The following is an 18,439-nucleotide window of genomic DNA, read 5'->3' on the forward strand; positions in this document are numbered from 1 at the left end:
GGGGGTGTTTGGCAAATGGAATGGCCTAAACACTGTAATTGATGTAGATTGATGTGAAAAAAAATAAGAATGTTTGGTATAAAAAAAATGAAAAAGTGGTATGGAAAAGTGAAAAAGTTTTGTTTTGTAGTGATTTTTTTATTTGAATAATAATAAAAAATGAATGATTTGATATTAAAAATGAAAAAGTTAAAATGTTTTGATGTTGATTTTTTTGGGAAATGATGATGAACAGTGTTTGGGCCAACCCCATCCCCATTACCAAACAAAGCTTTACCCCCTCTATACTTTTGGATTTTTTGCAGACACTCCCCCATTATTCAAAACCTCTCACTTTTGTGTATCAAACTTTCGTTTCCTTTCAAATACCCCCTACCGTTAGCTTTTGCAGCGTAAAAGACCTTTCTACCCCTAAATGTTTTTTAAAAAAAAATTATTTTTAATAAAAAATAAGGGCACGATTGTAATTTTTCACTCTTTCCGTTAGGATTTAACAGAAAATCCTAACAGAATGAGCAAAGTGAAAGGAAACGAAAGTTGGATACATTAAAGTGAGAGATTTTGAACAATAAAAAAGTGTATGCAAAAAGCGCGAAAGTATAGGGGGTAAGTGAAGTTTCTTTTTTTTTTTAATATATTTTTTATTAATGGTATTTTGTCTTTTGAAATACATTACAAAATTTTTGATAATTTGGAGAGTTGACATTGCTTCAATCAATAGCGATAAATGCAGATTCTATCTTCTCCCCCAACCACTATGGGCACTCCAGATCGACGAATCATTGGTGGAACTCTGGCGCGACGTTGAAATCCGGCTGGAGGTGGAACTCGGGCTCGACGTTGAACTCTGGCTAGGGGTGGAACCCCGGCTGGAGGTGGAACCCCGGCGGAACGTGGAACTCTGGCTCGACGCTGAATTCTGGCGGGAGGTGGAACTTCCCTGGGAAGAGCAGAGGAGAAGGCAAAATATGATGAGGAAAATAATGAAGAATGCTAGAGGACTGTGTGCGCTTCTTATGCGAGCTAGCAGTTGAGTAAGCAAATCAAGTAAATCCATATACACATTAATTGGTTCGGCGATGCGACGCACGAGACTAATAATCACTGCATCAAAACCCCCAATGGGAGACATTTTGAAAGCCAATACGCATAACATAATAGTAATAATGGAACGTAGCTCTGGCATCTTTGGAAATTTAAACAGAGGAGGGGGATGGGGAAAAGATCTAGAGACTAGAGTCTGCGAGTTTTAGAGATGGCTGCAAATTATGCAACAGGCAGCTTGGGGAGATGCATTTTTAATAGACTAAATTTAAAAAATAATAATAATAATATATTCTTAATTCAATTAAGAGAAAAACTGTCATTCTCTCTTTCTTTTTCTTTTTCTTTTAAGAATCTGCATTTTTTTTTTTCTTTCATAATATCTAAAATATGATGGCATGCAAACCAACCAATGAATTATGAAGTTAATGTTTTTAATGGAATTAGTGCTTTATATATATATATATATATATATATATATATATATATATATATCCTGTCCTGTCCTATCTCCCACCGTCCAAGCTTTAAAAAATTGGAAGAGCCAAGTCTCCTGGGTTGAACTAGGACTATATCCTGTCCTGTCCTATCTCCCACCGTCCAAGCTTTAAAAAATTGGAAGAGCCAGGTCGTCTGGGTTGATCATGTCCTAGTTGTGCTCAAAGTTCATGACTTTATCGTTAATCAGACATTAATTTGAAGATTAAATTGATTTATAATTGGGTGAGGTTGGGCTTAGACTTGGTCCTCAATCTTCCTAAATCTTTATGATGTAGTCTCTTTCACCATACACATCATTAGATTTATTGATGAATTTAATCATTTTTATTCTTTTTAAGGTAAATCTTTAAATATTTATTAAAATTTTACATCAATCCGATATTAGCTATTGCCTAATTTGAAACTCATATGCTTAATTAGCATATGAAAACTATATTAAAACAAAGAATTTATTCATCAAATTCAAAACAATATTAAAGAAAAGAAGCAATTAATTACGTACAACTCGGTCAATTTTATTCTCGAATTAGTTCTCAAAAAAAAAAAAAAATCTCGAATTATAAGTTTTGGCTAGTATTTATCACTGTTTATTAGAATTTAATAATTTAATGATGTGTAAAATAAAAATATGTGTATATTTACAATGTGACAACTTGCACCAACATAACTCCCGACAAAAACAAACTCAACCTATGAACGAACTCTAATTCTTAAGGTATTAAATTGCCCCCGAGGAGAGATCAGAGACATATCAATTAGTCGACCTTTCCTAAATATGCTCCGCATCATTTTTCTACATTCGTTTCAAATATTATATTACAATTAAATAATTGTGAATTATTTAAGCTCTCTTCTCTCTCCCGTCAATATTCACTTGAGTGTAGGAGAAACCTTAATTGGCCAGAGCCCGGTGAAATCCCTCATGCTTCGCTTTTCTTTTTTCTTTGCAATCTGCACTCTCAATTTAGGATTTGGTATATACCAATGTATTGATTGTAATGATATACATCATCTCTCTATCCATTTCCTGTTTCTCAAAGAAGTTTATATGTGGTGTGGTCTATCATAACATTAACATTTAGTGTATAAAGATTAGTTTTTTTAGTTGAGACACCATACCACATAAACTTGGGGGGATAAGAAACAAATGACAGTGATGAATAAAATTACTCATGTATTGAACGACAACTGCTATTGTAAATGGGCATATCCTTGTAGGCTTGTTATTACACATGTTGAGGCCCAACATAATCACCGTTACAATTGCACCTAGCCCAATATTTAACAGAAAAGACTTGACTAAAGCTAGCTCCCTGAAGTAACTAACTGATACTAATTCTTTGGTACTAGGCTGTCCTTAGTTCAATATTACAGGAAAGTTGCGAGGTCCATCACATCTCGAACTAACTATATATATATGCTTCATCGCCAACATAAACACGTACCAACATTTGAAACATTTACAGATTCATCTTCATCGAATCTTCTTCCACCTGATATCTTCTTCCTTCGCTTTCTATTTGATCTGCTTTTGTCTGCCTCTTCCACAACTTTGTTTTCCTTTTCTTTAACAAATGAGACAAATGATTGTGAACTCCGGCAAGAATGCCCCATGTACTGGTAAACCATCTTAATAAGATAGCAAAGCAAAGCTATAAAGCAAGCTGATCCACATAGTAAAAAGAGCCCCCAGAAACTTTTAAGCGAAAGGCGATCTACGTCTTCCTTTGCACCTTCTGAGCTGCAAGCTTGTCTTGAAAGCCACTTGTCATGAATCTTCTGTAATTCTCCACTCTCTGACAGCTTTAAGATTGCAGTCGACATGTCAATTGCTAGGGGTGACTCTCGCGGAAAAGCCTAATCAATCAGAAAATGTAGGACAAAAGTTATTTTTCTCCTTTCCAACACAAAAACCGTGTTCAAGTTTTCAAAAACAAGTAAAAATTGAGATCGAATTGATTCGACAATATGACATGTTTGGTATAAATTCGATACTTACAAAACCCCATCCCATTTTGGTGAACTCTTGACCTACTATACCAAATTCACATCTGCTGGAGAGGAAGAGCTCCATATATGCTCGCTTGTCAACCACCGCAGCAACACCACCCTTGTTGGGGCCATTGATCAAGGCTTTCTCAAAATCTTCTGCCGAGTCAAGAGGAACAAGTCTGGACTTATCTATGTTGAGCTCCTCGATTAAATAATTTTCAGTAAATGAACCACTCTGGTAACCAATGGGATCATCACTTATTATTAAACTTTCAATCCCTTTGACAGAGTAAGAAAGCTTTTCGACCGTGAGGATTGAGGTCAAACTTGCTGTATAACTCGAATTGAGTATTAGAACTACAAAAAGCCATATTAGAAGCACAAAGCGACCAAGAGCACTGTCAATCTTTTCTCCTACATAAAACAGGAAAGTAAGGAGCTGCATATAAGACCTTTTGTGCCTGCATGTGAGGAATAGCTAATGAACACTGATTAAGCTAGTGCATTTTACTACTACTTACTGTGAGCAGTAAACAAAGTTGAAAAGCTAAACCTGCAAAGTAAAGCACGAAATTGGCAATTAGGCCACGATTGAGATCAAGATTTAAGAATCTACACAACATAAAGTTAACTTTCTTAGCTCTCCACGAAGAGAAGGTATTTAAGATGTTAATTAAATCACAATTTATCCCAAAAAATTAAACGGATTTAAAATGATAAATTTAATCATTTATTTAATATTTTAACTTAAAATGTCCTAAGAAAGCATAGTATTTGTTAAGGGGCTCACCAAACGATGGTGGCAAACTGTTTTCTAGGAATGCCCTGAAAATCATCATTTGTCCTGCGCTCCAAAATCCAAATAATTACTCCCACAGCAAGAAAAAATAAACATGTGACAAACCACATCATTGGGTTAAATGGTCTCAAAAACGCCCAAGCACTAGAGTTGAGCTTTCGAACTGGGGCCACTACGACGAGACCGGACTCGATATATGGTTGTGTAAAATCCACCATCTTTGTCCGGTTGGTGGTAATTGTAACGTCACCAACCACAGCATCAAATTCCTATATGGAAGTAGAAATCCGGTGAATTAGGAATATAAAGTATATTAATTAAATACTTAAGTTGATAAAATGCATTATCAAAAAAACGTCAAACACAAGACAAAAACTGTTTTCACTTTTATCTTGCATCAGAACTTTTTTTTCAACCAAAAAATGAAAACATGCCCAAATCACATTAACTTACGTTTGTTGTGATCTTCTGCAAAAGATCATCGTATATGGGAACTCTATGTCCATCTCCAAATGGAATGAACTTATACGGGAGTGCATATGGTAATAATGCCACTGCAGCATTAAATACATCAATGCAATAACCATGAAAGACATCAGAGCCGTATACTAGGGAAGCAAATTCATGAAAACTAATTCGGACTGGGACTCCAACCCGCAATTGCTTTTCGTTGCTTGAGAATGCCCACCCGCGAGGCTTTTCAGTTGTTTGCCCTGGCCAGATTACACCATATAGTTGTTGATTTGAAAGGGAACGATTTATTTGTCCGTTGAACTCTTCTGGAGGCACAGTTGACAAGCCAGAAGAATTAGACCAATAACCAATTCTCCTTATCCCAGCAGTGCCAATGACATTGATGACTTCATATGCATTGTAAATGAGGTCCCCATCGGAAGTGAACTTGATTGGGCCACTTACACCACTTATTTTCGTCTCTAAAATTCCACTAAGCAACATGTTACCCCCATCAAAGATGCTCAAATTATCAAAATGCAAGTTCCCCCCATGAAACTCAGTTAATCCTAGATCATTTGAAAATGAAATATTTCTCCCCTGGTTTAAAAATGCCTCAAGTGCTTGAGCGAGAAGCCAAACAGTGTCGTAGGCATACAAACCGTAAGTATTTAGTCCGAAAAGCCCGCCTGTCAAGTTGCTCCATCTCGAAACAAATTTTCTCTTGAGTTCTGAATCCAAAGTGTGCATACGCAATGTAAGAACACCTTGAATACTATCTGTTGCTGCTGGAGAGAGGGAAGTTTCTGTGTCAAGTATAGTAGAGAGCCAATCAGTAGCTATCCACACGTATCCACTTTTCATCATCCCCATCTTTTGTGCCACATCAACTACCTCTAAACCCCAAGTAGCATATATGTGGAGGATAATTATCCTTGACTCCTTCAACAACACCTTAAGCAGTGTATCGGAGATTTCATTCCGGCTTACTTTGGGGCTCATAGGTGCTTTGTACGAGATTTTACAACGTTTCTCGGCGAGTTGGTCACCTAATGCAGCAATCCCATTTCTGCCATGATCATCATCAATATAGATTGCTATTACATCTCGCCATTCGTAGTAGCTTATAATTTCTGCTATCGCAGACATCTGAAAGAGGTCACTTTGTGTTGTCCTAACAAAATAAGGGAATTGGAGTGAATTCAAGGTGGGGTCTGTGGCTGCAAATGATAAGAGAGGGACTTGGAGCTCATTCGCAATATGTGAAATTACATGGGCCATAACTGATTGTTGGGGACCAATTATGGCCACTGTATCATTCTCCATAAACCGCAAAGCTGTTAAAAGAAGAATGAGAAGTCGTATAATCTGTATGATATTCTACGAGTACTTGTCTAATTAAAGGAAGCAATGAGAAAATTGTGAATGAACAAATTAACAAGAGATGTTTAAGAGGATGTACCTTCAACGATTCCCAGAAACCCGCTAGATTGTTTTGTATCTTGCATGGCAAGTTTGAGTTTAGTTCCTTTTAGAACTGCTGGATTTGAGTTCACATCTTCGACAGCAGCTTCTATTGCAACTTTTGCAACTTTCCCAATGGAAGAATTGAAAGACAAAATAGCGCCAATATTAACAACACTCGGTCTTGTAGAAACACGGACACCCGCAGCAGTGCCAACATAGCAGAAAATCAGCAGCAGAAGCCAAAACATATTCATGGTGGCCGGCCGGCCGTTTTCCACTATCAAGACACCAAACAACCTATCAGTCATAAACCATGAAAATAAGACAAAACATATTCTGTTAGTTTTTGGCTACATCACAATGGTGTTGCACCCGTACCCGTACCAGTGCCAATGAAACCTCCGGGGTTGGTCTTCTTGATCGCTCAGATGGAATAGTGGATCGAACTGAATTGATTTCAGGACCTCCCTCAGATTTTCTCTGCGGCTAGCTGTCACAAGAATCTAAAGAGAGAAGATGCCAGGAGGCAGGAGCGGTTAAGTTTGAAGATGAATTGAAGATATATGAAAGAAAAAAGTAAACATTAGAGAAGGAGATGAAGATGTATTAAATGCAAGTGTGAGATTATTAGGTGAAAATATTAAATGGTACTTTTAATTTTGAATTATAACGAACACCAAACAATAGTGTCACGAGGGCCCTTTAGACTTTAGTGTGTTGTTGAAGTTGCAAAAGGCTCACATGGATTTTTCTTATCAATGTTATTACACTTGTGGAGGCACAACATAATGATCACCGTTACATTTACAACGTACAACCTAAAATATAATTTAAAAAAAGATTAAAAAGGAAAATCAAAGGCTATATATGGAAGAAGATATGTAGTGTATGGACAGGCTAGCTAGGGGAGTTGGGCAGCATGCATGAAGTACATAAGCTAGGCTGATACTCGAGAGGGAAATGGAACCTTGTGGATCTTTCAAGGTTAGGACTCTTAAACAGACATGCACATACAAATACGTGTATGTGTATTTTTTATGTGTATATGTATATTTATACATAAAGCCATGAAGGAAATGAATGAAACTTAAAAGACTTAACTCTTTCAAGCATATATTAACATGTCGCAAGAAACAATTACCGTACCCCTAAAAAAGAACTACGTTCTTTACAAAATGGGAAGTTGAATGTTAATGTTGTTGTGTGTTAATGTTAATGGCAATCAGGTGGAGTCGTCAACATCCGGGGACACGGGTCATTGAAGTGTGAAGATGAGGTGTTTGTGGCTTGTAGCAGCCCCCACTTACAATCAAAATTGGGTTCATATAATGAAGTAGAATAATTCAATTTGTTGTGACATAACAGGTCTTTATGGTGAAAGACAAAGTAATACAAACATGATATCGACAAGGTTACATCAGACGGACAAAGTGCTAGCTAGATGGAGTGGGAAGTTGTATGCATAAGGCCATGAGCGACATAAGGCTTGATGGATACATACTACACATTTCATCCAAATAAATGCCACGTACGTACTAGCACTATCTGAAATTATAACCAGTACTTAATTGGGCTTCTTTATATTTTTACTTAATTTGTTTAGTCTTTTTCAATACATATGCTCCACTCCTGCCCCGCCTGGGTACGTAATGCACTAACACTGCATTGCATTATTGACTCCCCAATAATGCATCAAGGCCACTCAAATTATGTATATATACTCCCTCGCATTTCAATCATTAATTGTCACCATTTATGATATCTAAATTAACATCATTGAGATTTTCAGTATTTGGAAATATATTTTCTTGATACTACAGTTACCCTTGGGATTTCAATTTTTGTTGGATATTCATGAGGACTGCTCAATGAATATTCAAGGTCACAAGAATATCAATACAATTGATATTGAAAGAAATTAAAAAGAACAATAAAACAAAACGAATGTTCCATTCGTATGTAGCACCTAATTTCAAGGCCTAATGGCACAACACATTTATTAAAGTTGATTGAAAGAAATTTTTTACATTATTATATTACCACTCCATTTACTTAAGTTTTTTTTAACCACTCCATTTACATTTATAAACAACCTGTTTCAATAACATACACCAATATTGAGATACTAACTGCAGCCACAAGTAGTTCTTAATTAAGCAATTAGAAGAGGCCAAAGAGGCATTCAACATTGGTTTTGAAATACTTCTGAAAGCATTCCTCTTCCCTGCAGTATCTGTAAATAACTTTGTATACTTGGATTAGAAGTTTTGGAAATCGACTTGCAAAGTAGTTATCATATCCTTCAGGAACTGGTCCTACAAGCTCCTAAAATATCCGCCAAAAACAGAAAAATTAATATCAGCTACAGGTGTACCAAAAAAAGATTTACCTAAAATAATCAAATTAAATGGCCTGAAGATATCCAGATTGTACTATCACACCGATATGTCACAAATGGAAAATAAACTTCTTGATTGGAGTAGCAGCCTAGTTTTTATAATTCAATGCTCTAGAAGCCTTAAGCTATCAGAGTGGGATATAATTTATCTATTTTATTTTTAACACAAATAAGTTATCTTTAGAAGAAGAAAAAAAAAAAAAAAAAAAAGGAATAAGAAGAAGAAAACAGAGACTTCAATGATTGATTTCTGTAGGGTCCAACTAGAACACTTGAGAACATGGATCAAAAACAGGGTAACATGATTGCATCAAGGAGATCTAATTTAAAACTAATCTTACAATTCACAATCGATACAGAAGTTTAGATGATAATAAGACTAATATTAACCAATTTAAGTACCTAAAGCATTTCTTAGTAGGGCCAAATAGCCTAACAATACCAGATGAAAGTACGGTTATGCATTTGAAAATTGCATGAAGGAGATCTAGATTAAAACTAGTTTTACAATTCAAGAACTGTCCAAAAGTTTTTAAAATATAAATCGAATATTTTTCAGTCTAAGTAACCAGGGCTAACAATAGTCGTTTCAAAATGGATTATCAAACTGTCCAATCCTACAAAGAATAATAGTTAGTCTCTTGACCTATTTAAGGAAAATGTTTCAGTTTCGGTTTAGGTTTGGGTTTACCAATACAAATTCACTCATAAACAGACCAAATTCAGGATAAAGACCATAATTCTACCATTTCATAAACTTTTTCTTTTAAAAATTAAGTCATCATTCATAAAGCAACCATCTCGTAATAATATCATTGTAGCACCATCCAATAAGTGATCATGCTACTATATACGAGTATTTGTGTGCAAGTATGTGTGTATATGTAGGATTTAGGGTTTTAGCTTGATTGTTGCCTCAAAGAGGCAGGATTGAACTTCCCGACCCATTTCATATATGGATTAGATCTCATCAAAATAAGCAGCTATATGCAAAGCCGATAGGCTCAATGTAACTCACTGTCCCAAAAAAACCAACAAATTAATGTACAATTTTCAGTTTGAGAAACAAACCTGAATTTCTTTAGGGAGCTCTCCATAATGGTTCAACTTGTTTCGCATGACACGCAATAAGTCTCGGACACTATCAAATTTATACCGCCTATAACGACCAATGTTAGTGATAAATGCAGTTTCCATCTTTTCATCCCATTTCCCACCTAATGCCACCACTCCAATTCTTTCTAATGCTTGCAAGAGATTAGAATGAGTCTCCCTATCCTCCAATTCTACCCTGTCACTAGTGTCCCGAAGAAATGCGAGTCTCATCTCAGAACTCCAGAACAGAGGATGGTGCAACACCTCCGATGCCTTTGGCCTGAGAGCAAATTAGAAGAACTTATATCTGAGTATATCACAAAAAGAAAATATGTATAACTGGAATTGCAGTAAAGCTCATATAAGAATAAAAGTTCACTATACGTAAGTAACAATGACCAAATGCAATAGTCAACTATTGACTGATTCGTTGTGTTGCATATTACATACAAGACAATAACTTTCTCTCAAAGCTATGAAAACAACTTAGGCTATTTGTAAATGGAACCATAAAAAAACGCCATTTGATTGTTTTGAATATCAATAAAGTCAAAGGAATGAATTCATGGTTGGATTGTCCTGCTACCAGAAGGCCTTCAGAAAATTTGGAATGAAATTAAAAAAGGTTGACTAGAGGTCAAGTCCAATCATAGGTGGTGTTTGGTAAATGGGTTGGCCTAGACACTGTAGTTGATGTAGATTGATGTGAAAAAAAAGTAAAAATATTTTGTATAAAAAAGTGAAAAAATGGTATGAAAAAGTGAAAAAAAATTTGTTTTGTAGTGATTTTTTTATTTGAATAATAATAAAAAGTGAATGATGTGATATAAAAAGTAAAAAAGTTAAAATGTTTTAATGTTGATTTTTTTGGAAAATAGTGATGAACAGTATCTAAGCCAACCCCTTTACCAAATAATGTGTCCATACGACCAATAAACTTCACCAGAAATAGTTGGTAGCAGCTAGAGAAATTCTTCTTTTCATTCTCAATACCATCTCCCCACCATCTCTTCCAAGTGCATCTTGATTTTTTCAAAATAAAAAAATAAAAAAATAAAAAAATTTAAGAGGAGAGATGGTCTGGAGATGGTCTAGAGAATGCATAGAAGCATTCCTCGTAGCAGCTAGGTTGGTTCTGGTTTTGTTCCTTCAATTGCTATGGGAAACAAAATGAACTCTTCGATTTTAATGGGGAGTCTAGGTGCTGCCTTATTCGATGAGCAGTAGTTTTAGTCAAAAGGTATTCTCCACCTACAGAACAACCACTCATCATAGAATAACGTAAGCTAGAATGATTAAAAATTATTCAAGATAACAGGCTAAACATCCGTAGTATGCAAGAAAACCATTATTAACTATCAAAAGGAAAATATTTCCTATTTGAAGAAAAGTAATACTCAAACCTTAATTCAGGGTCAGGGTTTAATAAACGATAAATAAGATCCAGAGCTTCAGGGATATGTTCAACCAAAAAGAGGTCCATTTGGTTCTTCACAATGTTGATATCACGTTCAAGATGATTGCCAAATGGATGTCTACCTCCAGTGATGCAGAAAAAAATGACACAGCCTAAACTAAATAAATCTACAGCACGGGTTTGGCGCCCATGAAGAAGTTGTTCTGGTGCTTGCCAACCAGAACTACCACAACCTGCAATAAGTCATTAAATATTAAGCTAATAATTTGAATAATTGTTAAGATTTCATGGATAGATATTAAGATATAACGATGTACAATGCACATTAAGAGAGTTCGTGACACACTGCTCCTAGATCATCTAGTTCCATCATAAACATTCTAGCAATTATCACAACTTGGATCCTACAAACGAGGTCTTAATCACCAGATGGAAAGGTCATCCAATGGGAACGGTCAAACCATGGATATTTTTAGAAAACTCATCACATAATGGCTCCCATTAGCACTGCATGTAATCAATGTTGTAACTTGTACATGAAGGGTGCAAACCATTGACACCATTGACAGAATAACTAGGTAAGAGTACTTGCCAGTAGCATGATGACCCAAGGAAGACATATTCTCAACAAGGCGCTTGCTAATGCCCATGTCAGAAAGCTTTGCACATACAGAACTTTCCTTGATTATCAACACATTTGGAGGCTTTAAGTCCCGATGAATTATTCCCAATTCATGCAAATGCACCAGCCCGGAAACCATATCCCTGTGACACAAATTAAAGATTGAGGGTTATGAAGATGCTAATCAAATCTGAACAATGTGATATGAACATCTACCGAACTTTAAAACTGAACAAGAGTATTTAGCCTCCAGTTGTATTCACACGAATCTATACAAGCCCAAAAGCCACATTTAAAGCATTAAAAGCAAATATCAAATAAAATATGCTTCATCCACCTAGTCAGTAAACTTATGGGCAGTTCAGAAGACCTACGACATTGAGTAGGGGCAATTCAGAAGACTTATGGGGCTCAAGGAATATCATGTCTTTTTCTAAAAATGTATGTTTGTATATTTGTGTGTATATGTGTGTATATGAGTGGGTTTAGGTGAGAGAGGCTACGTAGAAAACATAGCCTCCTATTTCTCTATTTTCTTCTCATGCAAACCTTACAACATGGTATTATAGCAAAGGTTCTAAATTCAAACATTGTCTCCATTATTTACCCCATATTTCAATTAAAATAGTCCACGTATTGTTTGGTCCACATGTGACAATGGAGTGTTAAAGTATTAATTAAATGAATAAATTCAACTATTTCTATCAACTTAAGCTTTTGGGATAAGTGGTGGTTTAATAGTTTGGATAAATCAATGCATATTATCATAGAAACAATAAAAAGGTTTCATAGAAAGCAAGACATGTTAACAATCTCTTAATGTGAAATGTTATATCATCAATGAGACTTCTAACCAACCTCATAATCTTTAATAATAAAGGTGACGGATAGCCATTTGCTTTCCACAAATTAAGACCGGGCATAATATCCTTCATTGATTCCAAGTGGGCTTTATACTCGACCATACCTCTCATAGCTTGGTCCTTTTTGAACATTAGGTATTGTGAACAATCTAAAGAAATCAGGATCAAATCGTCCAAGCTGCAAGTACAACGCTCTAGAGAGAGATAGACAAAATCTTGATCATACTCTACTCCATACCATCTAACAATGTTTGGATGCCGGTCAGATGCAATAAGATTCTGAATTTCTTTAAAAGCCACATCATTATGAGCTTGGACAAGACGTTTCACAGCAACTGGTCGACCTTCATAGATTCCCTCGAGGACAATGGTACCATTGCTTCCCTTAGCAATTTCTGTGTTTGATACGAATAGTTTACCTATCCTACGTCCATCAGAGCTACCATCTAGAAGCTTATCAAGGTGCAACGATATTTTATTTTCACCATCAATATGTGAAAATACATCTCCAATTTCAGATGAAACATGCTTATCCTTTGTCTCAACACTATCCTGCTTTCCCGATTTTCTATTTTTCTTCCTCTTGGAAGATGCAGTTTTTGAGCTAGAATCATGGGGCCGCTCATTCAACAAAGCTTGTTCTTTAACCACCCGAACATAGCCTTTAACAACAAGGCCAACAACAAGAATGATCACGAACACAATGATAGACAATGATGTTGACCATTCAAAAAACATGCTTAATACGCGCTTAAGATAAATTTTAATGCCATGCACATTCACAATCCCGGTATCGTCAATCTCCATTGGAGGCAGTGGAAGCATTGCTTCCCTATCATCTCTGTGATGAATGTTTGTTTTTGGTTGCAAAGGCAGCATAGAGTTTGGAGTAGGGGCCGGGAGCATAACATTTTCATGTTGAATATCTACAAATTCATCAACCTTGGGTTGTGTAGGAATCATCAGACCTGAAGGAGGCATTGGGAGCATCATATCTTCAAGATGAGCCCCAGGTATTCTTTCAGACCTAGAGGATTCTAGCAAAGTATGACTCCTATGGCGGAAAACAGCGGCTCTTGTGTGACATGACAAAGGGATAGCAAAATCAATGCCAATTTCAGAACCAGGCTTATCTGGAAAATTCAATGGAGCCCCACTAGAAGCATCTAGACATAGCAAAGAAGCCCCAACTTCAGCAATTGTCATATTCCATGAAGTTTTTTCTGAGTCTCGAGCAAAAGACGTCAATGTATAATCTGTCCTTGTGATGTGTAGTCGCAAATCAACAATATCGGGGTTCTTAGGACCAGATTTTACCAACTCCTTATTAGCTGTATTATAATATGAAACACTTTGAGTTTCATCACTCCGCAATGTGGATGGAGAATCAAATCTATAAGTGCGGATCAGTTTTCCAGTCCTAAGATCAACCTCAAACACAGTAGTTTTCTTAGATCCAAGCGTAACAGCTCCATCCTCTGATATGTATGGCGTATTTTTGAAAAATTCATCAATAGTCATTGAAAGTTTCTGCATTAGCAACAGTAAAACAAAAATAAGGTATATCAAAGAAAGTAATCATGGCTAAAAGCTGTATTTACACATAACCAAACCTGGTATCATAATAGCTGAACTCATAACAAGGACATCTTTTAGGCAATGCCCAAAAGCATTAATTGATCAGAAGAAAAATAAACCTACGTACATGACAGTTTCTAGCGATTATCAAAGTCAAGAAACTACAGAGGTTAAGCCACAATGAAGCGCCTAGAAAATCCTTAGGTGCTAACAAAGCAATAATACATGCATTGGAATAAATACCAAACTCAAATTCTTCTCCAAACACACTTTTATAAATTTATTTTCCATTGAAAAAAATAATTGTAACAAAGGAATAACACAACTTGTGATGTGTCAATATGAAATGCTCAAAACTTTTTATTTATGGGTGGGCCTGGGAGGAAGTGACAAGGGGAGGGGGAGGACGAGGAGGAGAGTCAACTTATCAATTAAACCCATTGTGCCACAAAAGCCGCCTGATCTTCATAATTCATCTGTCATTTGCTTCCCTCGCACCATAAAAAAGATATAAATGCCTCTTAAGAACTTCTCAGAATGAAGTTGGCCTTAGGATCCGTCAAAGTTCTGAGTCTCAAGGGGCATTAGTCAAGTCTCAAGGGGCATTAGTCAAGGAAAGGCAAAGTTTTAACAGGACAAAGGATCCATTAATATGGACAGATTAATTTTTCTACACCTAACAAAAAATGCTAAAACAAAAAATCTTCTTCGAATAGCTATGTAGATGGTTTATGCCTTCAGATATGTTATGAGATGAACTCGTGTTCACCAAGAGATCAAGGTTAAGGAAAGTAAAAGACTAGAGAAGACTGGCAAGCAGATGTGACTAAGTTTGCAAACATGAAGATATGGATCCAGAACCTTTAGCTATAGACCCATATTAGAAGACCTTCATCTCAGAAAGGCATTGATATAACAAACACAGAAAACATACCAAGACATACCCTTCTACCAAAGTGCTCGGTGTGCATATACAAGCTCCAGTCATCTCCACAATCTAAGAAGAATCTGCCATTTGGTCCAGGTGCATTTTCTTTATCATTATCTTCTCTGAAAGGAGCCTGATACGAAGTGTAAATTGGTGTTCCTGATGCAAAAGACCAGATAACTCTCTTAGAATTACTCTCCATCAAATGGACTGTCCCATCCAGGCCAGCAATCAGTGCGGTACTATGTTCACTGCTCCCAAAGAAAACCAAAGACAAGGAAATGTAACAGAGTTAAATACTCATTTACCAAGATTCATTATAATGACACGTGCAAATTACAAAGAACATATCAGGTGACAATTCCTAACAGTATGTTAGGATTGGGAGAGAGGAGAGGAGAAAAGGTTGCGGGTAGATGGGTTACACTCGCCCCTGCTTGAATTTTTTTTTTTTTTTTTTTTTTTTCCTTTGGGAGGGGAAAGGATTTGAAAGGGCACGATACCCTCTCAAAGCTCCACCTTTCAATTCCCTCAAATTGGCGAAATTTCAATGAAGAGGATACCTTGTTTAATGAATTTTCTACATTTTCCTTTTCACGCTAGCAATTTATTAAAATATCAACAATGTCTAAACAAACCCTTATCAGTTGTCTCATTCTATGGTCAATCCACATAATATCTTAACCTCTCCTCTGCTTCGCTCCCTACAACCAAAACAAGGGGATACTTTTTATTGTTTGAAACACCCAAACAAAAGAAAATGGATAACTATTCTCCCTCCAAACTTCCCAACACATCGTAAGTAAAACCCCATCAATGTGGTTTCTCTGAGAGTCAGGCCCAATTACCTACGAAAGGCCAACTAAAAACGATATTGACTGACTATAAGTTAATCAAAAGCTTTCGAAGCCAAAGAGACTACAATTTGGAACTACAACATATCAATTCAAGCATTTTATCCAAACCCTACTGCCATGTCATTTCAACCCAGGCCTGTTTTATGCATCAGCTTACTATATAAAGAGTTTGTGCGGTAATTGCGGGACACATTCAACATAATTAAGCAAAACCATGGTCCAAACCATATTCCTCAAAGATTATTCAAAAAATAGGATAAAATAAAGAACTTACGGTGCGAGAGACAAGAGAGATCGGCCTGGGCTTCGAGATAAGCCATCCCCATACGGATTCCAAAGCGATAACTCGCCTACTGAGCTCGAAAACACCGAGACTACGATAAATAATAATACGCATAATATATCAACAAATTGGAGTTTCATCTGTGAAACGAAACGAGGTAAATTGGAAATTGATGTTGTGGGGTTTGAAGAAAGAGAGTCCGGGAGTGCGAGAGAAGGTTGGAGCCGTGGGAGCTAAGGAGAAGAAGGGTTGAGGCTTTGGGAAGTCATGGGAGAACAGCAAGATACAGAATCGAAGATTCCAAGCTTCTTCCCATTATCCGACCCTGCAATTTTAGGATCTCCGAATCCGTAACCCTGCAAGCTTCTTCCTATGTTCCGTCTTAGACTTCGCATCCTCCAATCAATGACTTGACCTCGTAACAATGATAATGGTTGGAAATAGTTGTCAGGTTGAAAGGTTCCATTAACGTCTAATTTTGGATTTTGGGTTGTAGCAGCGACTCTTTTGTCGCCTTATCATCAAGAGAGTGTGCTATAAATTTTTTTAGAGTCATCCAAAATGTGATTAACTTTTAAAATTATCAATAGATTAAAAGTCAATAAATTATATCACATTTTGAATGACTCTATGAAAATTCTATAAAAACTTATAGCATTACTCAGGCGATAAAAGTTTTCAGACAAATATATTGAATCATTGATGTCATGATGTGTATAAAAGTTATGGACAAAGTTTTTTGGTTTTTTTTTTTAAAAAAAAAAAAAAAAAAAAAAAAAAGGCTAATTACACTTTTAGTACTTAAGTTTGCACATTTTTATTTTTTCTCACGTATCTCAAATGATACCTGATTTACAGGAAAAGATCAACTTAATACTTCTGTAAGGTTTCATTAGCCCAAATTAACAGAATGCCACGTGTCATCACAGATAAATTACATGTGTCCTAAAAATTAAAAATTAAAAAACTAGACCCTTAAAAAAAATTAAAAAATTTTGGCCGACCACCCCCATTTTGGCCATTGGGGGTGGCTCAGCCACACCCCATGGCCGGTATGGGGTGGCTTCGGCCATCCCCAATGGCCGGTTTGGAGGTAGTTTTCTAAGGACATTGGGGATGGTTCGGCTACCCCTAAGTTAGCCTCAGGGGTGGCCAAAGTCTTTTGGGGTGGTTTCGGCCACTCCATTTTTGGCCACTAAAGGTGGTTCGGCTAACTCCAATGACCAAAATGAGGGTGGCCGGTCGGGCCACCCCATAAATTTTCAATTTCTTTTTTATTTTTTAAGTTTAATTTTGTTATTTTTAACTATTTATGACACGTGATATTTTTATATGATGACATGTGTGACGGAACCTAACAGAGGTATTAAATTGATATTTTCTCATAAGTCGGGTACCATTTGTGATAGAATTTGAACCCTATCTGAGCAAAAATAAAAATGTGCAATCAACCAAAAATTAAAAAATAAAATAAAATTAGAGAAAGTTTTCTTCCAATAACAGCAATTTTTAAAAAAATTCACTCTATTGAATGACCATTGTTTTTGTAACATGATACATTTGATATGTCCCATGCTTTGTTAATTTTATTTAAAGTTATATGTTTTATAAATAAATATTAATTTAATAAATTGAATTAAAAATGTTTCCTCCATTCTAATTTGGAAGAGACATTTATCCTTTAGACAGATATATATAGGCCATTGCAGCAAGGTTTACAAAGAACATCCATAAACATGATGTATTTACTAAGTGCAAATACTATAACTCATAATCTACGCCAAGGAGCCACTGTTTTGGGGATTACGGTCCCTTGTGATTTCGAAAGATTCAGGAATGAATGATTTAGATTGAATCACGTCATCAAATAAATCAAAATTAAAGTCAATAAATCAAAAAGAAACCAATGATTGTCAGTCACTTTTTTTTTTTTTTTTTTTTTTGGGGCGATTGAACACCTTAATCCCATATATGAGAAGATAATTAGTCTACATAAAGTGAGTGTAAGTGAATTATAAAAGATTTCATGAATGTTAAGTCTCACGTTAGTTCATTAGGTAACGCTAGACTTTATAAATAATTATGTAGAGCTCTAATTACATCTCGACTGATCATTTTAGAATCATAAACATATGTAAAGAG

At 36.0% G+C, this 18,439-nt stretch overlaps 2 protein-coding genes across 6 annotated transcripts; both read right to left on the bottom strand.

Annotated features, from left to right (window-relative positions):
• Positions 1-2,698: 2,698 nt before the first annotated feature.
• Positions 2,699-7,048, bottom strand: LOC132172689 (glutamate receptor 3.6-like). 3 transcript variants are annotated; one of them, XM_059584237.1, is made up of 7 exons: positions 6,641-7,048; positions 6,252-6,533; positions 4,790-6,126; positions 4,328-4,605; positions 4,059-4,090; positions 3,545-3,951; positions 2,699-3,402 (listed from the first exon to the last, which is right to left on the bottom strand). In XM_059584237.1, exons 2-7 carry the CDS (start codon positions 6,508-6,510, stop codon positions 2,968-2,970), a joined length of 2,748 nt encoding a protein of 915 aa, XP_059440220.1. In that variant the 5' UTR covers positions 6,511-6,533; positions 6,641-7,048; the 3' UTR covers positions 2,699-2,967. The 3 variants fall into 3 exon arrangements, with proteins under 3 accessions (XP_059440220.1, XP_059440221.1, XP_059440222.1); XM_059584238.1 differs by having other exon boundaries at positions 6,635-7,048; XM_059584239.1 differs by lacking the exon at positions 6,641-7,048 and having other exon boundaries at positions 4,790-5,963; positions 6,252-6,333.
• A 1,261-nt stretch (positions 7,049-8,309) lies between these two features.
• On the bottom strand, positions 8,310-16,730 carry LOC132172688 (serine/threonine-protein kinase/endoribonuclease IRE1a-like). 3 transcript variants are annotated; one of them, XM_059584234.1, is made up of 7 exons: positions 16,289-16,730; positions 15,174-15,408; positions 12,647-14,181; positions 11,759-11,931; positions 11,153-11,399; positions 9,726-10,029; positions 8,310-8,581 (listed from the first exon to the last, which is right to left on the bottom strand). In XM_059584234.1, the coding sequence occupies exons 1-7, from the start codon at positions 16,435-16,437 to the stop codon at positions 8,417-8,419; spliced, it is 2,808 nt and encodes a 935-aa protein (XP_059440217.1). In that variant the 5' UTR covers positions 16,438-16,730; the 3' UTR covers positions 8,310-8,416. The 3 variants fall into 3 exon arrangements, with proteins under 3 accessions (XP_059440217.1, XP_059440218.1, XP_059440219.1); XM_059584235.1 differs by having other exon boundaries at positions 15,174-15,316; positions 16,289-16,377; XM_059584236.1 differs by having other exon boundaries at positions 15,164-15,316; positions 16,289-16,377.
• Positions 16,731-18,439: the final 1,709 nt, after the last annotated feature.

The sequence above is a fragment of the Corylus avellana genome, chromosome ca2, assembly GCF_901000735.1.
Source record: "Corylus avellana chromosome ca2, CavTom2PMs-1.0".
Classification (NCBI taxonomy): Eukaryota; Viridiplantae; Streptophyta; class Magnoliopsida; order Fagales; family Betulaceae; genus Corylus; species Corylus avellana.

Coding starts and splice junctions, on each gene's coding strand:
- LOC132172689 (XM_059584237.1), bottom strand. CDS start 6,510: ATGAATATGTTTTGGCTTCTGCTGCTGATTTTCTGCTATGTTGGCACT. Junction 6,127..6,251: donor GTTTCTGGGAATCGTTGAAG/GTACATCCTCTT, acceptor TTCTTTTAACAG/CTTTGCGGTTTATGGAGAAT. Junction 3,403..3,544: donor CCAAAATGGGATGGGGTTTT/GTAAGTATCGAA, acceptor CTGATTGATTAG/GCTTTTCCGCGAGAGTCACC.
- LOC132172688 (XM_059584234.1), bottom strand. CDS start 16,437: ATGAAACTCCAATTTGTTGATATATTATGCGTATTATTATTTATCGTA. Junction 14,182..15,173: donor CCGAGCACTTTGGTAGAAGG/GTATGTCTTGGT, acceptor TTGCTAATGCAG/AAACTTTCAATGACTATTGA. Junction 11,400..11,758: donor CTTGGGTCATCATGCTACTG/GCAAGTACTCTT, acceptor GACTTATTGCAG/GTTGTGGTAGTTCTGGTTGG.